General features: G+C 37.5%; 3 protein-coding genes and 1 long non-coding RNA gene across 12 annotated transcripts; 2 read left to right on the top strand and 2 right to left on the bottom strand.

Moving 5' to 3' along the window:
• LOC140839444 (uncharacterized) lies at positions 1 to 15,410 on the bottom strand. 9 transcript variants are annotated; one of them, XM_073206159.1, is made up of 12 exons: positions 15,193 to 15,410; positions 14,392 to 14,470; positions 14,122 to 14,242; positions 13,613 to 13,698; positions 13,477 to 13,515; positions 12,037 to 12,152; positions 11,693 to 11,940; positions 10,847 to 11,005; positions 10,550 to 10,703; positions 1,487 to 1,626; positions 1,229 to 1,264; positions 1 to 773 (listed from the first exon to the last, which is right to left on the bottom strand). In XM_073206159.1, exons 6-12 carry the CDS (start codon positions 12,113 to 12,115, stop codon positions 165 to 167), a joined length of 1,425 nt encoding a protein of 474 aa, XP_073062260.1. In that variant the 5' UTR covers positions 12,116 to 12,152; positions 13,477 to 13,515; positions 13,613 to 13,698; positions 14,122 to 14,242; positions 14,392 to 14,470; positions 15,193 to 15,410; the 3' UTR covers positions 1 to 164. The 9 variants fall into 9 exon arrangements, with proteins under 9 accessions (XP_073062260.1, XP_073062256.1, XP_073062257.1 ...); XM_073206155.1 differs by lacking the exon at positions 14,122 to 14,242 and adding an exon at positions 14,555 to 14,620 and having other exon boundaries at positions 15,226 to 15,410; XM_073206156.1 differs by lacking the exon at positions 14,122 to 14,242 and adding an exon at positions 14,555 to 14,613 and having other exon boundaries at positions 15,226 to 15,410.
• LOC140839443 (uncharacterized) lies at positions 1,688 to 5,821 on the bottom strand. The gene is made up of 2 exons (XM_073206153.1): positions 4,935 to 5,821; positions 1,688 to 4,385 (listed from the first exon to the last, which is right to left on the bottom strand). Exon 2 carries the CDS (start codon positions 4,376 to 4,378, stop codon positions 1,874 to 1,876), a length of 2,505 nt encoding a protein of 834 aa, XP_073062254.1. The 5' UTR covers positions 4,379 to 4,385; positions 4,935 to 5,821; the 3' UTR covers positions 1,688 to 1,873.
• LOC140839446 (uncharacterized) lies at positions 15,313 to 24,443 on the top strand. Its single transcript, XR_012119730.1, has 2 exons — positions 15,313 to 15,447; positions 24,371 to 24,443. It is a non-coding gene; the product is annotated as an uncharacterized lncRNA (long non-coding RNA).
• On the top strand, positions 18,934 to 21,758 carry LOC140837829 (uncharacterized). Its single transcript, XM_073203926.1, has 3 exons — positions 18,934 to 20,718; positions 21,112 to 21,483; positions 21,624 to 21,758. The coding sequence occupies exons 1-3, from the start codon at positions 18,934 to 18,936 to the stop codon at positions 21,756 to 21,758; spliced, it is 2,292 nt and encodes a 763-aa protein (XP_073060027.1).
• Positions 24,444 to 26,973: the final 2,530 nt, after the last annotated feature.

Genomic DNA, 26,973 nt, shown 5'->3' with positions numbered 1-26,973 from the left:
TATGTCAACTTCCAAGTTGATTTTTGGCTACGTTCTATCTACGGTTATATACTCTTCTACTTGTAGTTTAAGAATCCTATCATACCCGGGATAAACGAATGCAACAAAAACATCATAAAAAATCCCTACGCTATCAGTAACTATCATGGTATTATACGAAAATGTCACTGTTTCTGTACAGGAGGGATAGACGGTTGGTGCCCATAGAATCCGGTACCCACTGTCACGAAATGTCCACCACTTCCAGGTTGCTGATGCTGCTGAGATGGCGGCTGCTGGCTGGGTTGCTGCGGTGATGATCCAGGCCCACAATATGCCATAGTTGGAGGCAGTAGTTGGTTGCTCAAACCATGGTTATAAGAGCTACCAACTGGTGGGTAATACGGAGCTTGTGATGGGATCAATTGAGGAAAATAGGTAGAACTAACTACCTCGGCATTGTTCAAGCTAGAAAAAGGTAGTGGTGGTGGTGGTGGTGATTCTAGCTTGGGCCGTTTCAACCCAGCACTCCTTGATGCCACCTCTTCTGTTACGAGAGATGAGAGCACGGACGTAAGCATCTGCGCAGAAGATGATATGGAGGTAAGTTGTGCGGCTAGAGCAGCAGCTGCCGCCTTCGTTCGCTCCTCTTCGTAGGACAACGAAGGCCCAACCCGATTTTTCACTGTTGAAAACCCCGTTTCAACCATAGGTTGATTCATTGTCCGAAGAATTGGGGAAGATGCTAGCTTCAGTTTTATTTTTTCTGCTTTCTTGATCTGGCTCTGAGCAACCTACACGTCACAAGAACTGTTAATGCACAAAAGGCGCACAAATAATATGATCTTTCAAGATAACGCAGCCAAATATCAAGAAAATCAGAAACTTCATAGTTTGAATCTAAGAAATTTTGGATTTGATTAATTTTTAAATCCATTGCTGCCACAGTACAAAAACGCTTGTACGTATCTTTTTGATTTTGTATCAATAGATAACAAAACAATAAAATTACTTATCATATAAATAAGGAAACATAAGATCCCGCACTTATGGCAATCATGGCGAGACCTGCACAAGACACCACCATCACTAACTCATAAAACGAAAACAAAAACACTGCAAACGTCCACCATATTCTCTCTTCAATAGAAGAATAAACTGAAGACAATATCAATCAAGAATGTAAATTCCCGTGCAATGCACGTGGTTCTTGCTATATATAAGTGCATGAACGAGATAGAGAGATTACATGTAACTCAGTTTGAAGCAGATCCAGCTTTGACTCCTGGAAAAAATAATTTGTCAGAATTTAACAACTGACGACAAAAAATGTAGACCATGTGATTATCACTCTCTTAGATCAATTTAGCATTTTTACGAAGAATTGAGACACTAAACTAAATAATAAGACCGATCGAATTCAAATACTACAATAGTACAATGCATAAGCAAATCCACATAACTAACTTCATTGCACAAAAATAATTTCCAAGAAATAAGACCATACTTGATCCTGCAGAGCTTCTTTGATCTGAGAAATTAGAGGGACTCTAATTGCCGTGGAGCTCTCAAGCTGGCTAATGCACTGCTGAAGGATGTTCTCTTGTTTCTGAATGTAATCCACTATGTCAGAACCTTGCAGGTTGCCTAAACACAAAGTCAAAGATCAATATTTGATGTTAACAAGTTAAGGAATGGGTATCTTAAGCATAAAGTCAGGGCCGATCCTAACAATATTTGGGCCTGAGTCTAACTTTTAAAAAGAGGCCTCTGAATCATAATGTGTGTTCATATTTTTTTTAGTTCCATAGCAATTTTTTAAATTAAATCAATACGTTAAAGACAATATAAAAATCTAAATGAATAAAAATATCAAACATGTGCAAAATGATCACTAAAAAACAACCCGCCTAACAGTTTTAGAGCTAAAAATACTAATCAAGTCTGTATAATCAAGTTGTTCAGTAATTTCTTTCTCAATCGATAACATAGCTAATCCATTCAATCTTTCTTGTGATATTGTTGATCGGAGAAAAGTTTTGATCAGCTTTAACTTTGAGAAACTTCGCTCTGCACTTGCTACGGTGACCGGGACAGTCAACAAGATTTTATAAGCAATATGAGCATTTGGGAAACATCCATCCATTTTCTTCAAGTAATTCACTACATCAATGGCCGATTTTGCTTCTCTTGGTAATGAGCACCGCAAGAATGTCAACTCCGAAAATAGATCATCCCCATTAATATCAGAACAACCCTTATGAGTCAAAGAATTTTCAAGATTTTTGCAAGACCCCAACAAAGTTTCATCATCTGCACGTTGTAACCTCTCTAGATTGAACAAAAAACCAAATGTTTCTTCATATTTTTGAAACTGTTCAAATCGAGCTTTCATAGAAGAACGAGCTTGATCGATTATAAAGAGAAAGTAGTTAATTCGAAAAGATTCTGCAGCTGATTGTATCACTTCTTCACTGTTACTTTCACAAAATTGTTTCTTTCTTCGAATAACACGTTTCTCTCGAAATACAGCTTCAATGCCCATCTCACATGCCATTTCTTTAGCTTCAACCATGGCCTTATCGTAACCATCTTCTCTAAATTCTTCAAGAAATAAAACAATTCCTTGTAAAAGTTTGATAGCAACATCAATATCCATATTTTCAGATTGAAGAAATTTGCTCACAGTGTTGATAGCATGCAACAACTTGTACCAAATTACCACACCAAGCAAGAATTCAAAATTCTCAAGTTCATATAACGCTAAGGACTCAGCTTCACTCTTTGTTTTGGGATCTTCACTGTCATTTGCCAAGTCATACAAAGCATCTCTTATTTGTGCAATTTGCTCCTTTATAGGTTTAACACTCTCAACATGACTTTCCCATCTTGTTTGTGATAATGGCTTAACTGTCAAACCCTTCACGTGATCTTTGAAAATCTTCCACCGCTTGGTAGAAGAGGAGAACAATGTATATATCCGTTGTATTACTCCAAAAAATGACATAGCCTTAGGACAACAATTCGCCATATCACACAAAGCTAAATTGAGACTATGACAACCACAAGGAGTATAAAAAGCTCTGGGATTCATTTCAAGCAACCTTTTTTGTACACCTTTATGTCTACCTTTCATATTAGATCCATTATCATATCCTTGACCTCTAATATCATCAATATCAAGCTCAAGATTGACTAAAGCATTTTTAAGATGCATAAAAAGCCCAAGTCCCGAAGTATCATCAACATCTAAAAATTGCACCCAATATTCTTCTACTTTTGTGAAACTTTTTGAATCATTTAAACATCGTATGACAATGGACATTTGCTCTTTGTGACTGATATCAGGAGTACAATCTAATATGATTGAAAAATATTTTGCTTGTCTTACCTTTGCAAGTATTGTTTTTCTTACCTCGCTTGCCAACATCTGTATCAACTCATTTTGAATTCTGCAACCAAGATATGTAGTATAAGTCTCATGGTCTTGAATCCGTCGGAGGTGCTCTTTCATTACTGGATCAAACTCTGCAATCATTTCAATCATTTGTAGAAACAAACCATTGTTTTCAACATAAAGTTTTTCACAACTTCCTCGAAATGCTAAGTTATTTTTTGCCAATCGTTGAACAACTGCGATTATCCTCTGTAACACTTGTTTCCAATGCTCTCTTTCTTTATTAATTTGTATTTGTACTCCTGCATCAATCACTTTATTTGTCTTCAATCTTCTTTCCAATTCAAGCCAATTCGTCATACACTCCATATGCTCCTTACTCGCTTCATGATTTGCAAGACATCGACTCAAATTATGCCAATCATTGTATCCTTCATTAGCTAACTGACCATATCCAGTCTTGGTTACTTGCTTCTTGAATAACTTACAGCAAAAACAAAAAATCTTGTTACAAGAAACTGAATATAATAGCCATCTTCTATCACTTTCTTCCCCGTTTGGCAAAATTCTCTTATAATGTGACACATTGAAATGCCTGTTAGCGCTATCTTTAGGAAACACATTTATGACATCTCTATTCGGACCTCTTTCTACTAAAAAGTTTCTAACTTTTTGATCAATGTTGTCCCACTTTGCCGGATCATCAGACCAAGTTTCCTGATTCAAGTTCTCATATTGAACAAACTCTTCATCTTTCTCATGATTAGTGAATACATCCACATCGACAGACTCAAGGACTTTTTTAGTATCAATCTCATTCTCATCCAATTCATTATCTTGTTCTCTGCTAATTGAATTATCAACCGTGTTTTCAACCTCTGCAACTATGTTTTTGTTTGAAACAAAGTACTTGTTGATATCTCCAGCTTGACTTTGAATCATTTCTTCAATCTCTAGCTTTCTTTTTCTTTTTTGAGACCCAGACATATACTTAGGAGGCATGATTAACCTAAGAATTCAAAAAATAATTCAATGAACAATTTAATAAATAAATGACACAGAATTCAGATACAATCCACTGTTTATTCTAATTTTACACTTTCTCCAATATCCCTAAATTCTCAAATGTGATTATGATTAAGTTAATCTATTTTTTCATATAATTAATTCATCAATAGACCAAACCAATCACAGTACTTAATAGAAACGTTTCACAATGTACTTGTAAGTTGTAATTGTAACATTAAATGAGTTGACAGCCTTAGTTTTGGTGCGAATAATATAGATCCGGGATTAATAATTAGAGCCTAACTACATGGGCAACAAAGATTAATTTATTCCCATAAATTAATTTCTGCAAGGAGCACAGCTTAGTGTGAAGTACTCCACTACAGGCTACAGACTACAGTACTACACGATTATTATTGGAAATCAGGTAAATTTATGGGAATAATGTGGCCCATAGTTCCAGATCTGGATGCGTTATGCGTGTGCAAAACTGATTTACAAGCTTGAGTCAAACATCGACAAGGAATTCACAATGACAATTGACAAGTACCTGATCTTTAACAGTAGAAGGAGCGGGTGAAGGTCCAAGCTCGGGTGCAGGAGATGGAGGCGACTGAACAAGAGCAGGAGCGGCTGTCGGTTGTGAACTCACCGGCTCGGAATCCGGCGGAGAAGTTGAGACCGTGGGTGGAGAACTCACGGGAGCTACTGCCGGAGGAAGGGAAACAAAAGGAGCGACTGGAGCTGCAAAAGAATCTCTTATAAATTTATAATACTTTAGTATATATATAATAAATTTTTTTTGAGATTTTTGGGCCCCCAAACAAGATTGGGCCTGAGTCAATTGACTCCTTGGACTCAGAATAGGCACGGCCCTGCATAAAGTACAACCAACCGATTAAATAAAAAAACAAAAGCTATCACACACGTTATCACATTTATAGTGTGTGATTGCTGAACCAACCGAATTTCTGTGCTTTTTAGAAGTTTGAAGCAAGGTCTATATCGTGTTTGGCTTTAAATAAATAAAATAAAACTTTTGCTACATTTGCTTTCTTAATAAAAAAGTGTTTCTAGGAAAAAAAAAAATTGACGTTGGCTTGAGCTTTTAAAATATAAAGAGTTCGAAAAAACTCAAATCTACAAGCTGGCAAATGTCATATTTACAGATTCTGATTCTTTCTAAAAAATGAAAAGAAGAAAGTTTTTTAAGCATAATATTCAAACATGAAACTACTGTTGGTTATATAGAGTTGAATAAAACGTGTTTTACTTTTTATCTTTCTTGTATTAGACTAGCACTTTTACACTTACAGAAGATTGCGGCTTAAATACTTGTATTCATCCTACACAGCAGGACTGAATAATTGAAAAAATATGGTGAGTTTTTCAGCTCATTTCTTTGCATTTAACATGGTATCAGAGAGTGTGTTTCGATCCTACCTCTTGATGCGATACATGATCTAGCTCACTCGGCTGGGATCTATTGTGTGATTGTCGCAATTGAACAGCGAAGATTGCGAAGACAGACAGAAACCTGATCAAAGTAGCTGCTGACGATTAGCTTAATTGATCAGTGCTTAATTCGAGTCATGGCAAATTCAGGTAATTTCAACGATCCTTTGTTCTTGCATCTTTCTGATACACCAGGAATGAATTTGGTGAATGATCAACTGCTTGGGGTCGAGAATTATGGAATTTGGAGTCGAGCTATGATATTCGCATTAAGAGCTAAAAATAAGATTGCGTTTATTGATGATTCTTATCCACGACCTACGGTTGGACATGCTTCTTTGCAACAGTGGGAGCGATGCAATGCTTTAGTATTTCATGGCTTATGAATACTATTTCTAAAGAGATTTACGGAGGGATTGTATATTCAACAGATGCTTCAATAATTTGCAATGATTTGAAAGAACAGTTTGATAAAGTGAATGGTTCTCGAATATTTTCTATTCATCGTGATATCAGCCGTATGACTCAAGGAAATAATACAATATCAGCTTACTATTCGAAACTCAAACATCAATGGATGAGTATGCTTCGTTGGTTACGCTTCCTTCTAGTGAATGTGACACAGCAAGGAAATACGCGAGTCATGATCATCAACAAAAACTACTTCAGTTTCTCATAGGATTGAATGATAGCTACATGTCAATTCGGGGCCAAATCCTTATGATGAGTCTGCTCACAAGTGTTGGACAGGTTTCTCAAACTAAAGAAACTTGTTGTGGCTGTGAACTTAGCTGAAGACAATGCTCCTAAGGAATTGTTGACAGAAGATAGCATTTCCCCTGCTCCAGTTTTTACTCAAGAACAATATGCTGAGATAATAAAGCTGTTGGGAGGCCATAACATCCATAGCATGAACACACTAGTCGCTAATATGGCAATTAACGTGCTTCCAAAATTTTATACAGATTGGATAATAGACATAGGTGCAAATGAACACATGACTGGATGTCCATCATTGCTGCAAAACCCATGGCCAATTCATCTAATTCTGTCAAGTTGCCAAATGGTAATAAGCTGTCCATCAGCCACATTGGTTCAGTATTTCTATCTCCATCAATTACCTTGCATAATGTACTTTGTGTTCCTCATTTTCAGTTTCATCTTTTATCTGTTTCCAAGTTTGCCAAATCTCATAATTGTTGTGTCACCTTTTATCCGCGATTTTGCTTGTTTCAGGACCTAACAAGTGGGAGGATAGTTGGGATTGGTAAAGAAAAAAATGGGTTGTATCATCTTGTCAATCAGCTGATCCAGCACTTCAACCCCTCTTATACTGTAACTTTATTGCCTTCTTCTAATCCCAGTTGTAATACCTTGCATTACCAGAATAATTTTGTGTGTCAGAATTCAATATCGGTTGACTGTGACATTTGGCACAACAGATTAGGACATATGTCTGTTTCTAGGATGTATTTGTTACCCTTTTTGACAAAGAATATATCATTAAAGCTAGGGGTGGATTTTCGGTATACCGTGGCAAAAATATCGATATCAAAAAATTCATACCGGTACCGTTACCGAAATTCCGAAATTTTTCTATGGAAAAAATTCACACCAATACCATAATGATACCGAAAAAAAATTCGATATACCGAAAAAATGTGGTATACCTAAAAAAATGTCGGTACGGTATGATTATTTTTCGGTAATTTCGGTATTTTTCCCACCCCTAATTAAAGCATTGTTCGATTTGTCCTCTATCAAAGCAATCTAAGTTAGCATTTCCCAAATTAAACTTGACAAAAACCTTGTCTCCTTTTCAACTCATACACATGGACATTTGGGGTCCATTTAATACACTTATATATACTGTGGAGAGATATTTCTTAACAATTGTTGATGATTTTTCGAGATGAACTTGGGTTTTTTTGTTGCAATCTAAGCTAGATGTGTTTGGGATTCTTACACAGTTTTTTCGCCTTAGTGAACACACAATTCTCTGCTCAAATTAAGTCCATTAGGTTGGACAATGCAGCTGATTTTTTCAAATCTGAGTGTAGCAAATTTTTTGCCTCACAAGGTGTTGTTCACTTCAGTTCTTACCCTTATACACCACAACAAAATGGAGTGGTTGAGCGCAAGCATAGACACATCCTTGGCATAGCTTGATCCTTAAGATTTCAAGCTTCTCTTCCTCTACGGTTTTGAGGTGATTGTGTGTTGACATAAGTTTACCTCATCAACAGAACAACAAGTCCTGTTCTAGGAAACAAAACACCTTTCGAGATCTTATTTCACAGAAGTCCAGCATATAATCATCTTAAAGTTTTGGAATGTCTTTGTTATGTTACATCCCCCACCATTGATCACAAATTTTCTGCTCGTGCCATAGATTGTGTCTTTTAGGGATATTCCAATGTCCAAAAAGGATATTAAGTCAAGAATATTTAGAACAAGAAATTTTTTGTCTCACGAGATGTTATTTTCCATGAGGACTTGTTTCTTTTTGCTGAGAATGTGCCATTTGTTTCCCCATTTCCAACTTCGTCTACTTGTCCAGAAACTTTCCATGAAGATGAATGCCATCTTCAATCCACAAACGAGTCTTCGGTTTTGCCACTGCCAGGTAGTGATCATGTTTCACCATTGAGAAGATCTTGTAGGACTAGAACAATTCCTCAGTGGACGAGAGATTTTTCTTGTCCTACGTTGCCTCAAAGTAACTCTACTCAATGCTTGTATCCTATCTCTCAACACCTTTCTTACTCCAAATTTTTTCCACCCTATCAAAACTTTGCAGCTGTCGTTTCCTCATTTTCAGAGCCTCGCTTTTACCATGAGGCAGTAAGAGATCCTAGATGGCAAAAAGCTATGGAATTAGAGCTTGCAGCCCTGGATTCTAATCGTACTTGGGATGTGGTTGATCTTCCTGATAATGTTAAACCCATTGGTTGTCGATGGGTGTACAAAGTAAAGCATCACCCGCATGGATCAGTTGATAATTCAAAGCCCTTTTGGTTACCAAAGGGTATATGCAACAACTGGGAATTGATTTCCATGACACTTTTTTTCCTACTGCCAAGATAGTCACCATCCGTTGCTTGCTTAGTTTGGCAGCAACTAATAACTTATCTCTAACACAAATGGATATGGCTAATGCCTTTATTCAAGGTGATTTGGATGATGAGATTTTTATGACGCTTCCGCTTGGCTATCACATTCAAGGTCATCATAAAGTATGTCATTTGCGCTAGTCGTTGTATGGTCTTAAGCAGGCTTCAAGGCAATGGAATCATAAATTTGTAGTGATAATGCAAGATGCTGATTACACACAATCCCACCAAGATAACTCCCACCATGAGATTCCCAGCATATCACCATTCTAGTGGTTTATGTGGATGACATTTTCATCACATAATTCAGAGTTAATTGCAAACCTGAAGCATTTCTTGCACTCTCGTTTGCATATCCGAGACCTTGGCAAGTTAAAATATTTTTTGACATTGAGATTACTCGATCACCTAAGGGAATCTATCTAAATCAACGCAAATATGCATTGGAGCTCATTGCAGATACTGGTATAGCTGGGAGCAAACCACTCGATACACCTATGGAACAAAATAAGAAATTGACAACTGTGGAGTTGGATTACATTATTGATCACTACAGACCTGGTAATCCTCATGATCCTTTGTTGCACAGTCCAGACTCCTTTCAAAGACTGGTTGGTCGGTTGATCTATCTTACTATCACACGGCCTGATATATGTTATGTGGTTCAGCATCTTAGCCAATTCATGCATTCACCAAAACAATCTCATATGGCTATTCGAGTGGTCAAATATCTCAAGTGTTCTCCTGGTTTGGGTATCTTGTTGACATCAAAGAACTCTATAGTTCTTTCAGCTTATTGTGATTCCGATTGGGCTTCTTGCCCTATGTCCAGACGTTCATTGACTGGATTCTGTGTTAAATTTGGTGATTCCTTATTATCTTGGCGAACCAAGAAGCAAAATACCGTGTCGAGATCTTCGGCCGAAGCAGAATACCGAGCTATGGCAGCTACCACCTGTGAAATCGTTTGGATCTGTGGTATTCTGCATGATATGGGAGTCACACTTCCTCAACCAGCAACTTTTTATAGTGACAATAAAGCAGCACACTTCACATTGCTGCTAATCCAATGTACCATGAGCGTACTAAACATATTGAGATAGATTGTCACGTGGTCCGTGAGAAGATCGCGATGGGACTCCTTCAAACCGCTCATATCTCTACCACTGATCAACTTGCTGACATCTTCACCAAGAGCTTGGGAGAGGATCAGCATCAGTATCTACTGTCCAAGCTTGGTACTCGAAACTTGTATCAACCTCAAGGGAGGGGGTGTTGGTTATATAGAGTTGAACAAAACGTGTTTTACTTTTTATCTTTTTTGTATTAAACTTGTACTTTTACGGCTACAAAAGATAGCGGCTTAAATACTTGTATTCATCCTTCACAGCACAACTGAATACTTGAAAAAATATAGTAAGTTTTTCAGCTCATTTCTTTGCATTTAACAACTACTACTGCTTTGTATCAAAAATACTTTCAAAAGCAAAGCCTTGCTGAATAAAATATTATTTAGCTATCTGATTTTGTTTCCAAACTCGCCTATAATCCATTTCCAACAAGAAGCAAATCTAATGGAAACTCACCCAAATCATACCTTGAGAAGAAGCATCTACAAAATCGACTATTTCTTGAATGCTAGAAACGGCATTTCCACAAATGTTTAAGGTGGTTTCTTCATTTACTTCTTCTTCTCGTACCAAATGGAAAGTGGTTAAAAATTTTCTTGGAAAGCCTCCAACAGCCGATTTCTAGGATCAACCAAAGGGGAACATACTGTTAAGAAATTGACCAACGTATGAGGTGAAAGTTGAGAAGCAGAAAGCCAAAATACTGCTGCAATCGGATGAAACCTGGACCGATTAAGCTCGCGCCTCGATGGAATTATACTTACATCTCTTTTTAAAACCTTGATAGGATCAGAGTTCTTTCGAGTGGTAATATCAGGAGAAGGACTTCCACTGTGGATTACAGAAGGATTCTCTCCCAGCATTTCATTTTTAAGATTTTGAACCCTCGATCCAAATACTTTCCGTTCTTCCCAGATGTCAACCTACCGTAAAGAGCGTGCAAGATGTCAGTAATCAAGAAGATGACAACAAACTAAAGGGTCGTTGATAGTAGTAAGCTCTTAGAAAAGGATCACAGACTATGATTCAGAAAAGTATGGAGTTCACTAAAAGTGCAGCATTCAAAAGATAGGTAGTGGACGACAACTCCAACTTAGAATTGTAATCTCAATCAGCGAGAAATGAACAGAAGTTCTATGGTTTCACAACTAAATTCAGTAAGTACAAGATGTACACTCCCACCCACCGTTCAGAGTTCCCATAATAATTGGCTTAATATCCCTCCCTAGCATGGTTGCGTTTTTAAAGTCCATTATTTTTGTTACATCTCTTATTTTCTTTACCCAAATTAGTTCCATTTACACACACACCTAGTTAACAGAAGCTAACCAGAGTGAGACAGAACTGTGCTTACTTTTAAGAAACTTGGTTCTATTGGGTCAGGTTAAAATTTGGATTGGTGCCATAATATATAGGATAATCTATCAAAATTAAGAAGCAATCCTCATCAAACATATAGAGCAGAAAGGCATGACTATTTGTATAGGACACAAAAAAGTGCATAATCATTCATAGTATCATGGCAAAAGCAAGCCACGCATATGCAAGAACAAGAAAAGAGTAAAATGAAGTTATAGGATCAATCGAGTAAGTAAGTAGAAAAAAAGTACCAATCTAGACAAGACTTTTCTGCAATTTTCATCGCCAGTTTCATGAACAACCTTCAGAGCTGATGGAAGGACCTTCCAGTAGTCGCTCACAAATTCACGGCCCTTACGCCTGCTATTTTGTAGGACGTCGTTAGCTAAGTATAAAAAGGAAACTAGTTGCTCCTTTTGTGCAGATTTAAATAACCCATCCCATATTTCAACAACTTGCTTGGCCCTTTTCCGGTGAGAAATGCACCATTGAGACAAAGCTGATTGGTGATTGGATGTGGAAAGAAACCACAGTATATTATATATCTACATTATCGCATTCAATACAAAATGGTAAGGGTCAAAAGAAAGGATACATTCTATGCTTTGTCGAGAACTGTTTAGTTTAGACAAGTTCTCCATCAACAACTGCTCATTGAAATTCATATCAGCCATTCTTCTATTTGAGGAATTTAATTACACCGAGAAATGCCTGCAATAGTATCCATGAAATTAAACCTTAGAGAAGTAGAAGAAAATTTGGTTAGCAGGTGAAGGTGGAAAAAGAGATAATGTCATGTAATACCAGAAAGGAGAAGATGAAAATGAAGCATCTCAAGCCAAAGCTGACAAACAGTTTAAAACATAAAGCAATTAAGAATGTCAACAAAAAAGAATTTAAGGGGACAAAAAAGGGTCTTTATTTTATTGCTCCTTTCCTACCACAATCCCAAATTATAGAGGCAAGTGGCTTGATGACCAATCTATTGATCACCAAGCTCTTAGATTCTGATGCCTTAGCAGAAATAAATAAAATCGGGAATTCACACCTAAATCTAAACCTATAAACAAATGATTTGCGGAAGCAAAGTCTCTCTTTGACATAGGAATGGCTGTGATCACATACTAAAAAAAACAGAACAAAGAGGAAATGAAAAGAAAAATAATTTATCGTCTGAGATTATAATTCTTCTTAACTGGGAATTCAACTAAATAAAATTACCTAGTCAAATGATATTCACTGCATTTCTCCAAGAAGATGTAAAAGGAATTTGTCTCATACATCCCAAACATTTTAACATAATTTCTAAATTATATTAAAGTATGGCCCAACTTCTCGATCCTGACTTCTTAATCCTTGTGCTCTAAACCTCCAGAGCGAACTAACTCCATTCCTCCGGCATCTCATATGAAACACTTGCATCATATTTCAGGTAAAGAGTGGGTTGCCAACTCAGTAAACATACAAATGAAATAAAATACTAATAATAACATAAACCATTTTCAAAACATATATTGTATACATTTGTCAAAGGGAAATTGAGCATATACTTATATCGTGGTACATAAACTCGGAATTATCTCACAATGATTGCATGAAAAGTACTCGCCTCAGACAATATGGTCCATACCCATGCTAAGAGGGTGTATTAACAAATACTGATTTTTTCGCTATGGGTCTTACACGCTTCTTTAGCCTCGTTAATGGAATTAATCCCGTCATCATGGGTCCAGAACAGGCCTTACCCATAATTAGATCTCAAAATGTTTTAAGTCACAGTTTTTAAATCTCAACTAGATGCACATGATGAGGAGAAATAATAAGACAACTTTGAATCACCATTTACTAGTTCATTAAATTTTGTATTCGACGGTAAGTGTGATAATACAAACTAATTGGCATGACACAGATCGTGGATCTAGACGTTACGAATTATGCAACCAGGGACACCTATTTACTTTGCAATCCTCAAAGATCATACTGGAGATTTGGTCAGGACAAAGAGAGCATAAAAAGAGGAAGTCTAAACTCATACCAGTTAGAAATATGTGAACACTATATCTGGATTGCTGATCTGCAATCAAAATTGGAGTATCAAACATGATGAATCATAAAATCAAAATCACAGCAAAGCAAAGCAAAGCAAACAAATGAAAAGGAATAAATCTTACCAAAATTTGCCTTAGAATTAATGCTAATCAATTTTCTAGCACTTGACTTCTATTCACTATCTGAGTGAAGATGTCCAGGTCACAGTCTGTGCACAACAAAAAAATGGTTACTGCAATGAAAAAAGTAAGACTGAATAAATAAATTTTTTCTCTTCAAATTTTTTTTTCCCAGATGTTGAATAACAACATGGCTTAAATTGCAAAGATGTTTGTTGAAGATGAAAATTTCTAGGCGGCACAGAAGGAAGGGAGACAGAAACAAAGTGGGATGACTTAGGGTTTTAGAAATTTATATCGAACCTTGTCGCTATTGGTGCATGTTAGTCGTCAACACGTTTCATTTACGTGTATTTTATTCTTAACCAAAGCACTTGTGCCATGTCTTAAATGATTTTGTACAACCATAGAGTTTCTCATTTTGGATGATATTTCAAAGAGTTTGACCACACTATTACTTTGCTAATTTTATTACAGAACGTTAACCATCCAATCGATGGCAATATGCATACCAGTAAGTACATCATGTTCCAGCTACTGTAAATGTGCATTGTTTCTCTTAATCGTGACAACTAGGGGAGTTGGAAAGTTTCTCAGTTTACATTTTGCAAGATCTTCAGAAATCCAAGTGTTCTATCAGATTGAAGAAGCAAGTGTCAAATGAGAGAAAAATATTGGCAAGTTTTATGTTATGGTTTAAAAGAATGAACTACAACCATATCTGATGCAACGATTCCAAACTTAAAAGTACTCAGCCAATCAATAATCAATGCAAAATATACCTTCTAAATCGCAACTGTTGTTTCCTCTGTCAGCAATTGAACTAAATGTTGAGACTTTTAAAAAGCTTTCTGTGTGAATCTGTAATAATCAACCCAGAACTATTCAAATGGATGAGTAAAAACACTAATTAAACATATATTTTACGAAGAACATCAAGCTTACGATGGTTATAAAAAGGCCAATAAGGGGTGTGCTCAGGCTCAAGATGTAGCAAAACCAGCCTTTGTGCTGATGACATGCCAAACACAATCCTTATCAGGCATGTACTTTGAGCCTAAAGCATGCATCTTGGTGCATCTTAAATGAATGGATTATGTATTCTATGTGAAATTTGCTTTTATAATCATTCATATTAGCTGGATAAATTTGTTTTCTTGTTGTCAAATGGACTGAAAATTATATACCATACGCTGTAAGACACAATTTACTCGATGTTTCTAGATTTTAAAATATTATTCATCTATGTGCACCTCGTGCATGTTTTAACTTGTGCCTGGCTTCCAAGGCACATGTTACCTTAGCGCACATGGTGACTTTAATAACTATGATTCATATATTTAGTTAACAAAACAGGGCTATTTTTGGAGACGTTTAATCATGGACATTGGACAAAGAAGTATACAAAGGCATAATTGCAGGTTTGAAATGTTCTAAAGGAAACATTACAAATTAGAAAACCCCATGTTGATACCAACTCAGTTTCTCTTTCTGAAATCATTTCATCATTACACATCACAAAGATAATGATAGAGGAGATAATTCATGAGACACAGCAAAACTAAATTTTGGTTGAAGCATACATAGAATGTAGTGATTTCGAATGTCAAATTTACCATAGTTGCATCACTTTTAGAGGAATCCAGGAGACACAAGCTTCAATTAATTCTTAAAAAAGGAATTTTTTACTTGAATAGATCCTTATCATATCTAAAAAAACAAGAAAGCAACTTCTTCATTGAAACACGCTCCTTTCAGTAAGTTTTACACATCAGTGCTCAACGTCCATTGGCTGATTGGCATATGCAGTGGCGGAGCCACAGTCCTTAGCTGAGGTTGTGAGAACCCGAATTTCCAGCATTTCAGCAGCTATGCAAAACTCCAGAAGAAGTTAATATTTCCAGCAGCTAGCAATATTCAGTAGCAAGGGAAAATTCCAGCAGAAGCTAACAATTCCTGCATCAGCTGATATTCAGAAGTTGATATTTTCCAGCAGATAGAATTCCAGCAGATATAATCCAGCAGCAGAAGAACGAGATTCCAGCAGACAGTTACTAATCCAACTCAAGACTGGTAACTGAAGCATTTAAAATGAAATCAAGGCTGTTAAATGCAGAGTATGGCCATTGATAGGGAGCCTAACAGTCAGATTTCGGCCTACAAATAACAGCCTCAAGTCCCTGAATTGGTGTTACACAAATCTTGAGATTATTAAAGAAATTTTCGAGCTAAGAGGGTGCTGATTTTCGAGCAGCAGAAACCAGTAGCAAGAACAAGCAGATTTCAGACTTCAACCGAAACACTTTTAGCAAATTACTGTAAGTGGGCTTATGTATAGATATCTTGAAAACCGTTTGATGATTTCTGTTTTAAAGCAAAGTATAGTCTCGATTTCTGATATCTTATTTTGGATGCACTGAAACTTAGTGAACTAATGGTAGGAATATATATTCTGAACATTACTGATTACTGATTACTGATTACTGGCCTCACCCCTTAGAGGAGAGAACATATAGGGGACTGATATCAGTTTAGCCATGAAATTCACGAACGTGCTCAGTGTTTACTTGTTAAACTTCTGATTCCTGATTACTGATTTTTGAATACTGAATACTGATTTTTGTTATGAAAATAAGAATTTTTGTATATTATTCGTATTATTGTTTCTGTATGAAAATGATTTCGAAAATGGGAGTTATTCCCGCCCCCGCTTACTGAGTGACAATCATATCACTCACCCACCAAATCCATCTCAGATAAGAACGAGGAAGAGTTGTTAGAAGAAGAGGAGCAACATCAGTTTTGGGGTTGGTGATGAAGATCGTCATCTTAGTTCTGATTTATATTTTATTTTCCGCTGCATCTGTTCAGACATTGTATTTTATGGTTTTACATTTCCGCTGTAAAACATGTATCATTGAGCTTGTATCAAACAACGATTATTATGAATAAAAGACTGGTTTCTGAATGTTGTACTTCTGAGGCTTGTTGTTTTCGAATGTAAATTTGAGAGCAACGCCGGTGTCAACCAACCCCCGTCCCGGGACGTGACATTGAAGTGGTATCAGAGCAAACCAGGTTTCATAATATGGGGAGGAGGAACTAGAAATAATAAGTTCTAATAGACTTCTGAAAATAAGTTCTGAAAATTTCGGGCTACTATAATAGACTACTGAAATAATATAGTGAATACGTACAGTTAGGAAAATCAGTAGGGAAACAAATCAGTAAACCAGTAGATCTGAAACTAGAACCAGTAGATGGAAACCAGAACCAGTAGATGGAAACCAGTAGTATCAGACCAGTAGTCTGAAACCAGAACCAATAGATTGAAACCAGTAGATCTGAATGCAGAAGACTGAGTCAGTAGACTCGGAATGCAGCAGACTGGTTCTAACAGTGCTGGAAAGCAGTAGACAGTGCTGGAAAAGCAGCAGACTGATTGCAGTAGCATCAGAATTGCAGTAGACAGTGAATTCCAGCAAGCGAATGCAGTAGACCTTACAAAAGGCATGGAAGTTGAGGTGTATTTCGTGCAAACTTCAAACGGCCGTAACTTTTGATCCAAGATGAATTTTTACTATTAAAAGTAGGCGTTGGAAAGCTCTCGACGAGGAGAACCCAACCTAGAACCATTCAAACGTTCTAGCACAGCCGACGAACCCCAAAATCCTTTGTTAAGATAGGGATATCACAATTTCCGTAAAATTTTCCAAAATTTTGGAACTTTGAGGAATTTTCATTTCCAAATGGCTTAGTATTTTTGTACCAAACTTGGTACCATTCATGTTCTTGATGTGAAGGATTTTAGTAAAATTTTCACACAATTCTGAGATCGAAAATTTTTTGAGCTATTTTCTACTATTGAATGTTATAGGCTTACTGATTCTATTCATTCCAGTACTTGTCTATAACTTGACCTATATTCTTGAGATCACTTCTGAACCTTGACTCTCATGTTTTGGATGTAGGACATGACTGACCAGAGTAGCTACATTAAGAGCTTAGAGAAGAAGCTAGAGAAACTTAAGGAGCATAACTACTGCCTAGAGCTGGACAAAGACGAGTTACAGTGTCGAGCAGAACACCTGAGGTGTGATGTTCAACGATATGCTCACTATCTGCATGAAGCAGAAGAGAGGAATAGGAAGACTCAAGAAGATTTTGATACCTCTCAAGAGACTGTTGCCGAATTCATCAAGTTACGTGATACCTTGGCAGAGGAGATTCAAGTACTTAAGGATCAAAATCACCAACTCGTGTACCAGCATAATCAGTATAGTAAACAAACTAATGCTCAGATTCAAGAACTGCAGGACACTGTTGAAATTCTTAGCGACCAGAATGCAGTTCTGCATGGTCATATTGAACATCTGGAAGCAGTAGTAGCCAATCATGAAGAAGAACCCGAGGAGGATCCCGAAGAAGAAGAAGAAGTTGAAGAGGATCCTATGGATTTGAGATTAGGAGAAGTGATAGATTAGAACATCAGTAGTAGTTTTCCTTGTAATGACACTTGTCCCAATTGCATTATGTTTAAATTTTCGAAGATCATTTGTAATTGCACTTTTGTGGAAATCAATAAAATTTATTTCAATTCCATTGGTTTCATATTTAAACTTTGAGCAATTACTCTACCATCGTGCTTCATTTGTGTAGTCCATATTCTGCCAACAACCTTAGAGCTTTCATATTTGTAGGAAATGGACGGAAGACTAGTGAGAAACAACCGCAGCCCAAGATATGGAAACGGCAATAATAACCGCAACGATGAGGATGCACAACAGCAACAACAACCACAACCACAACCACCACCAGCAGTTGGCCTAAGTCAGGTGGACTTGATGGCTATAGCCACAATCGTGGCGACCACGCTACAAGGGTTAGTGAACCCTAATGCTAATCAGCCACTGCCACCACCTCCAGCTCAGAATGAGACTAAGCAACACTATGAGTCTCTCAGAAGAGCAAGAGTTTCAAACTTTTATGGAAGCTCCGATCCAGAGGTCGGACAAAATTGGATGAAAGAAGTGGAGAATCACCTTCGACTACTTGAGGTTCCACAAGGGATCAGAGTAGATGTGATTACACTTTTTCTTGTGGATAAAGCAGCCAAATGGTGGGAATGAGTCTCATCAGCTATGGTAAGGGCAGGACCTATCACTTGGCAAAGGTTCCGAGAGGCATTTCTGAAGCAGTACTTCCCGACAGCAGTCCGAGTGCAGAAGCTGTCAGAATTCGAAAGCTTGGTTCAAGAACCAAACATGTCAGTGCTGGAGTAATCATCTAAGTTCCACTCATTGGGAACTTGCTCCCCAACCATCATGGGAGACGAGGCCTTGAAGATGCATCGCTTCAAGAAGGGATTGAACAGCCGTATTCAATCTGCCCTTGCTGTTATCGAGCCCAACAGTTTTGATGAATTGATGGGAGCCACCATCAGGGCTGAGAATGACATTAAGAGGCGTGAAGGTGAAAACAAACCCAAACGTCCTCAGTCAAGCCAAAACCAACCGGGCCAACAATTCAAGAGGCCTAGGTTTTCAAGTAGCCAATTCACCAGTGATCCAGCTAAAGGAACCACTTCTTCTCCATCAAGCAAAGAGGAAGTCAAGTGCCAAAATTGTGGATTCAATCATACTGCAGAATGCCGTAAGAATTCTGGAGCTTGTTTCTGTTGTGGAAAAATGGGCCACCGCATTGCTCAATGTCCTTTTCCAGATCCAAGAGATGGCCCAGCAGCCGGAATAACTCCAAACAAACCTAAGGAGAACAAGCCAAATGCTCGAGTCTATGCTATCACTCAAGAAGAGGCTGACAACTCGAACGATGTCGTAGCTGGTACCATTCTAATCGATGATATACCTGCTTATGTGTTATTTGATTGTGATGCTATGCATTCATTCATGTCTAAGAGATTTGCCAATAAGTTAGGAGCTAAGCCTGATAACTTAGAAGAACCATATAGAGTAGCAACTCCTGCAAATCGAATTTTAGAAACTCGCACTCTATATCGGGAAATTAGTGTTCTCATAGAAGATCAGAATTTCAAGGCAAACCTTATTCAACTAAACATGGTGGAATTCGACGTAATTCTTGGAATGGATTGGTTAGCCAAAAATCATGCTTTAGTAGACTGTCATGGAAAGACGGTAACCATCCAAGCTCTACACCAAGAGAAACTTTTATTTCATGGTAAGACAAAAGAACGAAAGACTCTTCTTTCTGCTTCTCAAACTTGGAAAGCCATGAAAAGTGGGGAAGAAGTTTACCTAGCTATGTTAAGCGAGGTAAAAGAAAGAACCACACTGACACTAGAAGAGATTCTGGTAGTACAAGAGTTTCCGGATGTCTTTCCTGAAGAACTCCCTAGCGAACTTCCCAATCGCGAAGTAGAATTTGAGATTAATTTAGTGCCCAATGCTACACCAATCTCAATAGCACCGTATCGAATGGCTCCAGCAGAGTTGAAAGAACTCAAAGAGCAACTTCAAGAGTTGTTGGATAAGAAGCAGATACGGCCAAGCGCATCTCCGTGGAGAGCTCTTGTCCTATTTGTTAAAAAGAAGGACGGAAGCATGAGATTGTGTATCGATTACAGAGAACTGAATAAGATCACAATCAAGAATAAATACCCACTTCCAAGGATAGATGACTTGTTTGACCAACTCAAGGGAGCTACGGTCTTTTCCAAGCTCGACTTAAGGTCAGGCTATCACCAACTCAAGGTCAAATCAGACGATATTCCGAAGACAGCCTTCAGAACAAGGTATGGACACTATGAGTTCACAGTGATGCCGTTCGGGTTAACAAACGCTGCAGCAGTATTCATGGATCTCATGAAAAGAGTGTTCAAGCCATTTCTTGACAAGTTTGTTGTGGTATTCATCGACGATATTCTAGTATATTCGTCAAGTGAAGAAGACCACAAGGAACATCTTCGTCTCACCCTCCAGACGCTGATAGAGAAAGAATTGTACGCCAAGTTCAAGAAATGCGAATTTTGGCTAGAGAGTGTCACATTCTTGGGACACATAATATCAACAGCAGGAGTATCAGTGGACCCTAAGAAAGTAAAGGCAATCTCAGATTGGCCTAGACCAAAGAATGTGACAGAAATTCGAAACTTCTTGGGACTAGCATGTTATTACCAAAAATTTGTTGAAGGATTTTCTTCAATAGCCATACCTCTCACCAAACTCACACAGAAGAACTCTAAGTTTCAATGGAGTGAAAAATGTGAGCAAAGCTTCGAGACTTTGAAGAAGAAACTTATCTCCACGCCAGTGTTGGTATTACCGATGGAAGACAAAGACTTCACAATCTACAGTGATGCATCTCAAGGAGGTTTAGGATGTGTACTCATGCAAGAGGGAAGGGTGATTGCATACGCATCAAGACAGTTGAAGCCGTATGAACAAAATTACCCAACGCATGACCTCGAATTAGCTGCAGTAGTGTTCGCACTAAAGATTTGGAGACACTATTTATATGGTGCTAAGTGTGAGATTTTCACGGATCACCAAAGCCTCAAGTACTTGTTCACTCAGAAAGAGTTAAATATGAGACAAAGACGATGGATTGAACTCTTTAAAGACTACGACTTGACGATAAGCTACCACCCAGGCAAAGCAAACAAGGTGGCCGATGCTTTGAGTCGGAAGGATATGAACAAAGTAATCCTGACATCACTTTCAGCACAACCATGCCTTCGAGAGGCCATCAAACTAAGTCAAGATAGAGATTCCGCTTTGGTGAAACGGAAAGAGCGAGTTATAGAAGGGAAATCACCAGATTTCGAGACGGATAACAAAGGAATCTTGTGGATGGAAGGACGATTGTGTGTACCAGACATCGATAACCTTCGACAAGAAGTAATGTCTGAAGCACATAAGTCAAAATTTTCAGTTCATTCTGGCAGTACCAAGATGTATAGAGATTTGAAGAAAAATTTTGGTGGAGTGGAATGAAGAAAGACGTGGCAATATATGTTTCCAAGTGTCACGTGTGCCAGCAAGTCAAGGCAGAGCATCAAAGACCTGGAGGACTTCTGCAACCTCTAGAAATTCCAGAATGGAAATGGGAACATCCATGGACTTTGTTGTCGGGTTACCAAAGTCTAGACAAAGCCATGACGGCATCTGGGTAATCGTAGATAGACTCACGAAATCTGCTCATTTCTTACTTGTCCGCATGAATTATAATTTGGACAAGTTATCCATATTGTACATGAATGAGATCGTACGATTGCATGGAGTTCCAGCTAGCATACTGTCAGACAGAGAACCTAGATTTACATCTCGATTTTGGAAAAGCTTTCAACAAGCTATGGGTACTAAGGTTACTCTTAGTACGGCATATCACCCTCAGACCGATGGTCAAACAGAGAGGACCATTCAAACTCTGGAAGATATGCTGAGAGCTTGTGCTCTAGACTTCAGTGGTAATTGGAGCGAACATCTGCTCTTAATCGAGTTCGCATACAATAATAGTTACCACAGCAGCATTGGAATGGCACCATAGGAAGCTTTGTATGGACGAAAATGTCGATCATCACTATATTGGGATGAAGTCGGGGAAAAAACCATCGTTGGACCCGAACTGATACAAGAAACAGTAGATAAAGTTGCTATGATCAAAGAGCGACTAAAAGCTACACAAGATCGACAGAAAAGCTCAGGCTGACATGAAAAGAAGGTCCGTGGAATTTGAAGTTGGAGAGAAGGCATATGTGAAAGTGTCACCCATGAAGGGTGTAATCCGATTAAGGCTGGGAAACTGAATCTCAGATACGTCGGACCATTTGAGATTCTTGGAAAGTGGGAACACTTGCTTACAGATTAGCACTTCCACCCGATATGTCAAGGATCCACAATGTTTTCCACATATCGCAGCTAAGAAGATATATTTCCGATCCAAGTCATGTTCTTAAAGCCGGACCACTTCTGGTCGAGGGCAATTTAAATGAAGAATTGAAGTATGAAGAAATTTCAATTCGTATTGTGGATAACAAATACTAAGTACTGAGGAGAAGAACTATTCCATATGTCAAAATACAATGGTTCAACAACACCGAAAGAGAAGCTACTTGGGAATTGGAAGAAAAGATGCGAGGGCAATACCCTTATCTCTTCGAGGATCATGTATAGCCAAGTTTCGAGGACGAAACTTCTCATAAGGAGGGAGGGATGTGAGAACCCGAATTTCCAGCATTTCAGCAGCTATGCAAAACTCCAGCAGAAGGTAATATTTCCAGCAGCTAGCAATATTCAGTAGCAAGAGAAAATTCCAACAGAAGCTAACAATTTCAGCATCAGCTGATATTCAGAAGTTGATATTTTCCAGCAGATAGAATTCCAGCAGATATAATCCAGCAGCAGAAGAACGAGATTCCAGCAGACAGTTACTAATCCAACTCATGACTTGTAACTGAAGCATTTAAAATAGAATCAAGGCTGTTAAATGCAGACTATGGCCATTAATAGGGAGCCTAACAGTCAGATTTCGGCCTATAAATAACAGCCTCAAGTCCCTGATTTGGTGTTACACAAATCTTGAGATTATTACTGAAATTTTCGAGCTAAGAGGGTGCTGATTTTCGAGCAGCAGAAACCATTAGCAAGAACAAGCAGATTTCAGACTTCAACCGAAACACTTTTAGCAAATTACTTTAAGTGGGCTTATGTATAGATATCTTGAAAACCGTTTGATGATTTCTGTTTTAAAGCAAAGTATAGTCTCGATGTCTGATATCCGATTTTGGAAGCACTGAAACTTAGTAACCTAATGGTAGGAATATATATTCTGAACATTACTGATTGCTGATTACTGGTCTCACTCCTTAGAGGAGAGAACATATAGGGGACTGATATCAGTTTAGCCATGAAATTCACGAACGTGCTCAGTGCTTACTTGTTAAACTTCTGGTTCCTGATTACTGATTACTGATTTCTTAATACTGAATACTGATTTCTGTTATGAAAATAAGAATTTCTGTATATTATTCGTATTATTGTTTCTGTATGAAAATGATTTCGAAAATGGTAGTTATTCCCGCCCCTGCTTACTGAGTGACAATCATATCACTCACCCACCAAACCCATCTCAGATAAGAACGAGGAAGAGTTGTTAGAAGAAGAGGAACAACATCAGTTTTGGGGCTGGTGATGAAGATCGTCATCTTAGTTCTGATTTATATTTTATTTTCCGCTGCATCTGTTCAGACATTGTATGTTATGGTTTTACATTTCCGCTGTAAAACATTTATCATTGAGCTTGTATCAGACAACGATTATTATGAATAAAAGACTGGTTTCTGAATGTTGTACTTCTGAGGCTTGTTGTTTTCGAATGTAAATTTGAGAGCAACGCCGGTTTCAACCAACTCCCGTCCCGAGGCGTGACGTAGGTGGTCCTAAAATTTTTTTAAAAATTTATAGGTAAATTTTTATATAATTTTGGATAAATTTTATATTTACCAATTTAAAATGTCAAAAAATTTTAGAGATTAAAATTCTAACGGGTAGAATCGTATTCCTCGCTCTAGCCATATGTAATACACACACGTTAATGGAGATGCATACATAAAACACTAGAAGTACACATATCCATACAGCTAACAATTCGAAGAATATTTTTACTTCAACTGCACTCTTTTAAGACAAAACTCAATAAAAACCAGTTAAACAAATACACTAAAAACAGAAACTAACCCGGCACCCAGAAATACCTAAAGAATTACTACCAAAAACTGACCTGCAGGCTGCAAAGTAATATTGCCTTCCAAGTTCCACCTGCTGCACTTCCAAGATAACGTTTGTTTTCCAATAACAAACTAGAAAAAATAAAATTTATATATAGTAGCAAAATTTCACAAAAATCAATTTAGAAAACAAATGCGTTCAAATATTTACTCACAAAAAAAAAAAAAAAAAAGAAATAGGAAAAAACCGTTGAGAATATGGGTGTTTCGGTCGAAAGAGGTAGAAGAGGACGTGGGACCCTTATGTGGGCTGTTGTTTAGGAAAAAACTTTGGAAGTCGAAATAAGGAAATAAATAGAAATTGAAGGGGTAAAGGAAATTGCATGATTGGGAATATTATATGTTAAATATATATATAAACTGAAGGTTTTTTTTTTTTTTAATTTAGCTCGAGGATTTTTTTTATTTTAAATGAATAAAAATATAAGGTTAGACTTAGGGATGTAAATGAACCAAACCGTTTGCGAGTTATTCGAAACTCGACTCGATAAAAAGTTCGTTTAAATTCATTTGTTAATCGTATCAAGTCAAGCTCAAGCTCGATTCCGAGCTAAAAAATTTAATCAAACCAAGCTCAAGTATAAGGATATTCGGCTCGTGAGCTCGCAAACATGTTCGATAATAGGCTCGCAAACTCGAGCTCGGCTTGTTTAGGTGGCTCGTAAGCTTGAATTTTGGGTTGTTCAATAATATACCGAGTTCATGTTTTTTTTTAGTTATTATTTTTGTCGTTTTGATTATTTATAAATGAATTTACATTTTTATGTTTGATTTAAAATTAGTTCATAGATATATTTAATTTTTAACTGAAAGGGGATCGGTTACGGTGGCCGGAAACGCAACGGAAGCACAAAAATTTTCGATTTTAGCATATAAATTTCGGCCACCTCAAGATTTGTGTAGGAAATACAATAAAACACAAAAATGACATTCATAGTGTGTTTAGAAATGTACCTATCAATCTTAAAAGATTGATGATGGCTCCAACTTAGTTGATATACAACTAAGCTCTTGATGGCAAGACAATCTACAAGCTTCACCTTGTTCTTGAATCTTTCCTTCAAAATTAGGCCCACCACTAGCAAACTAGAACCCCTCTTATTTTGCACTAGAAAAATAAAAGGATTTTTCAAAGAGAGGTATTTTTCTTCCTCAACACTTGAAGAGAAAAATTGAGAGAAAAACTTGGGAGAGTTGTCTTGAGAATTTCGGCCATTGTGGTTTCAATGAGGGGGAAGGGAGACTTGTCTTGAACTTGCAAAAAGTAGAGACAAAAGTAGCATGACAAGCCTTGATAGTTGCAAAAGTTGTCTCCAACCCTTCACCTCCCATGCATGCATATTATATGGTTTATTATCAAAATAAAAACCATGGACTAAATTTAATTATCTCAAACATATTTGAGACTAATTAAACATTACTTGAATGTACCCAAGTCCCACTAGTTAAATAATTAATTTAAATTGAGCTCTACAAGACTCAATATAATTTAATTAATTCAACACTTGAATTAATTTAATTATTTGGACTCTACTAGGTCCACTAGTGTTTAATTAATTCAACACTTGAATTAATTTAATTTAGTCCATAATAACGTTTATGAAAATCACAATTTTCAAATACATTATTCAATTGGCCAAATTTTAATTTAGGAACACTTCCATAAATTAAAATTTACATTTCTCTCATAGAAGTCATACTTCTATTTTTCCATACACTTATAAACTCATTTATAAGTCGTTCAACACATTGAACTAATTTTACTTCTCAACGGGATTTAGAAAGCCAACACTTGTGTGGCCCTCAATGGTTCATTGATACAACTAGCCGTGGGTTCACATCTCCATGTGATTCGGACTAAACATGTCCTTATATGAGCATACCCCAATTGCTCCATTCTTACTTATCAACTCCTTGATAACAAGAACGTCAGAACTCAAGTCTGATAGCACCCAACGAATCATGTTAAACGCCTAGCAACATCGCTTACATGATTCTCTAGGTATCAAATGATAGTGCCTGCAAGAACCATTCAATTATGGTTAGCGTACAGTACGGTCCCTTCAACTCATATATCCCGACCGATTCGACAACCATTGGTTTATCGAGAGTTGTCAATGAATCGATACTATGTGTCATGTTGTAGTTGCATCGATGGTGTAATCTATGAAACCCCTTTCATAATTACCACCATACTCTGATCAGGGATTTCAATCTACATACACATGAGGACACATAGGATATCCATACCCGAAGGTAAGCGGTGAATCCCCGACTACAATGCATCGACTCCTATATGTTTCGACAGAACACCCAACCTTGCCACCTGATGACCCCATGAGAGTCGGTAAACAAGCCAAAGTGTAATTCTAGCACATAGAGTCTCAATGTTGTCCCGGGTCATAAGGACTAATGGTGTACAACCATAAACTAGGACTATTCCACTCGATAAGTGAGAACCCCTTGGAAAGTCCTTTTATGGAGGGTTATTCAGTGCACTCTACAAGGAGCACCTATCTGCATGTTCGGACATCACAATGTCCCCTACCAAGAAACATGGTACTCACATCGCAGATACTAGTCTCTAACTCGAGCGGCCTAT

This window comes from Primulina eburnea, chromosome 8 (genome assembly GCF_022965805.1).
Source record: "Primulina eburnea isolate SZY01 chromosome 8, ASM2296580v1, whole genome shotgun sequence".
NCBI classification, from domain to species: domain Eukaryota; kingdom Viridiplantae; phylum Streptophyta; class Magnoliopsida; order Lamiales; family Gesneriaceae; genus Primulina; species Primulina eburnea.
The sequence above is the reverse complement of the archived record's forward strand: the minus strand, read 5'-3'. Positions and strand labels throughout refer to the sequence as shown.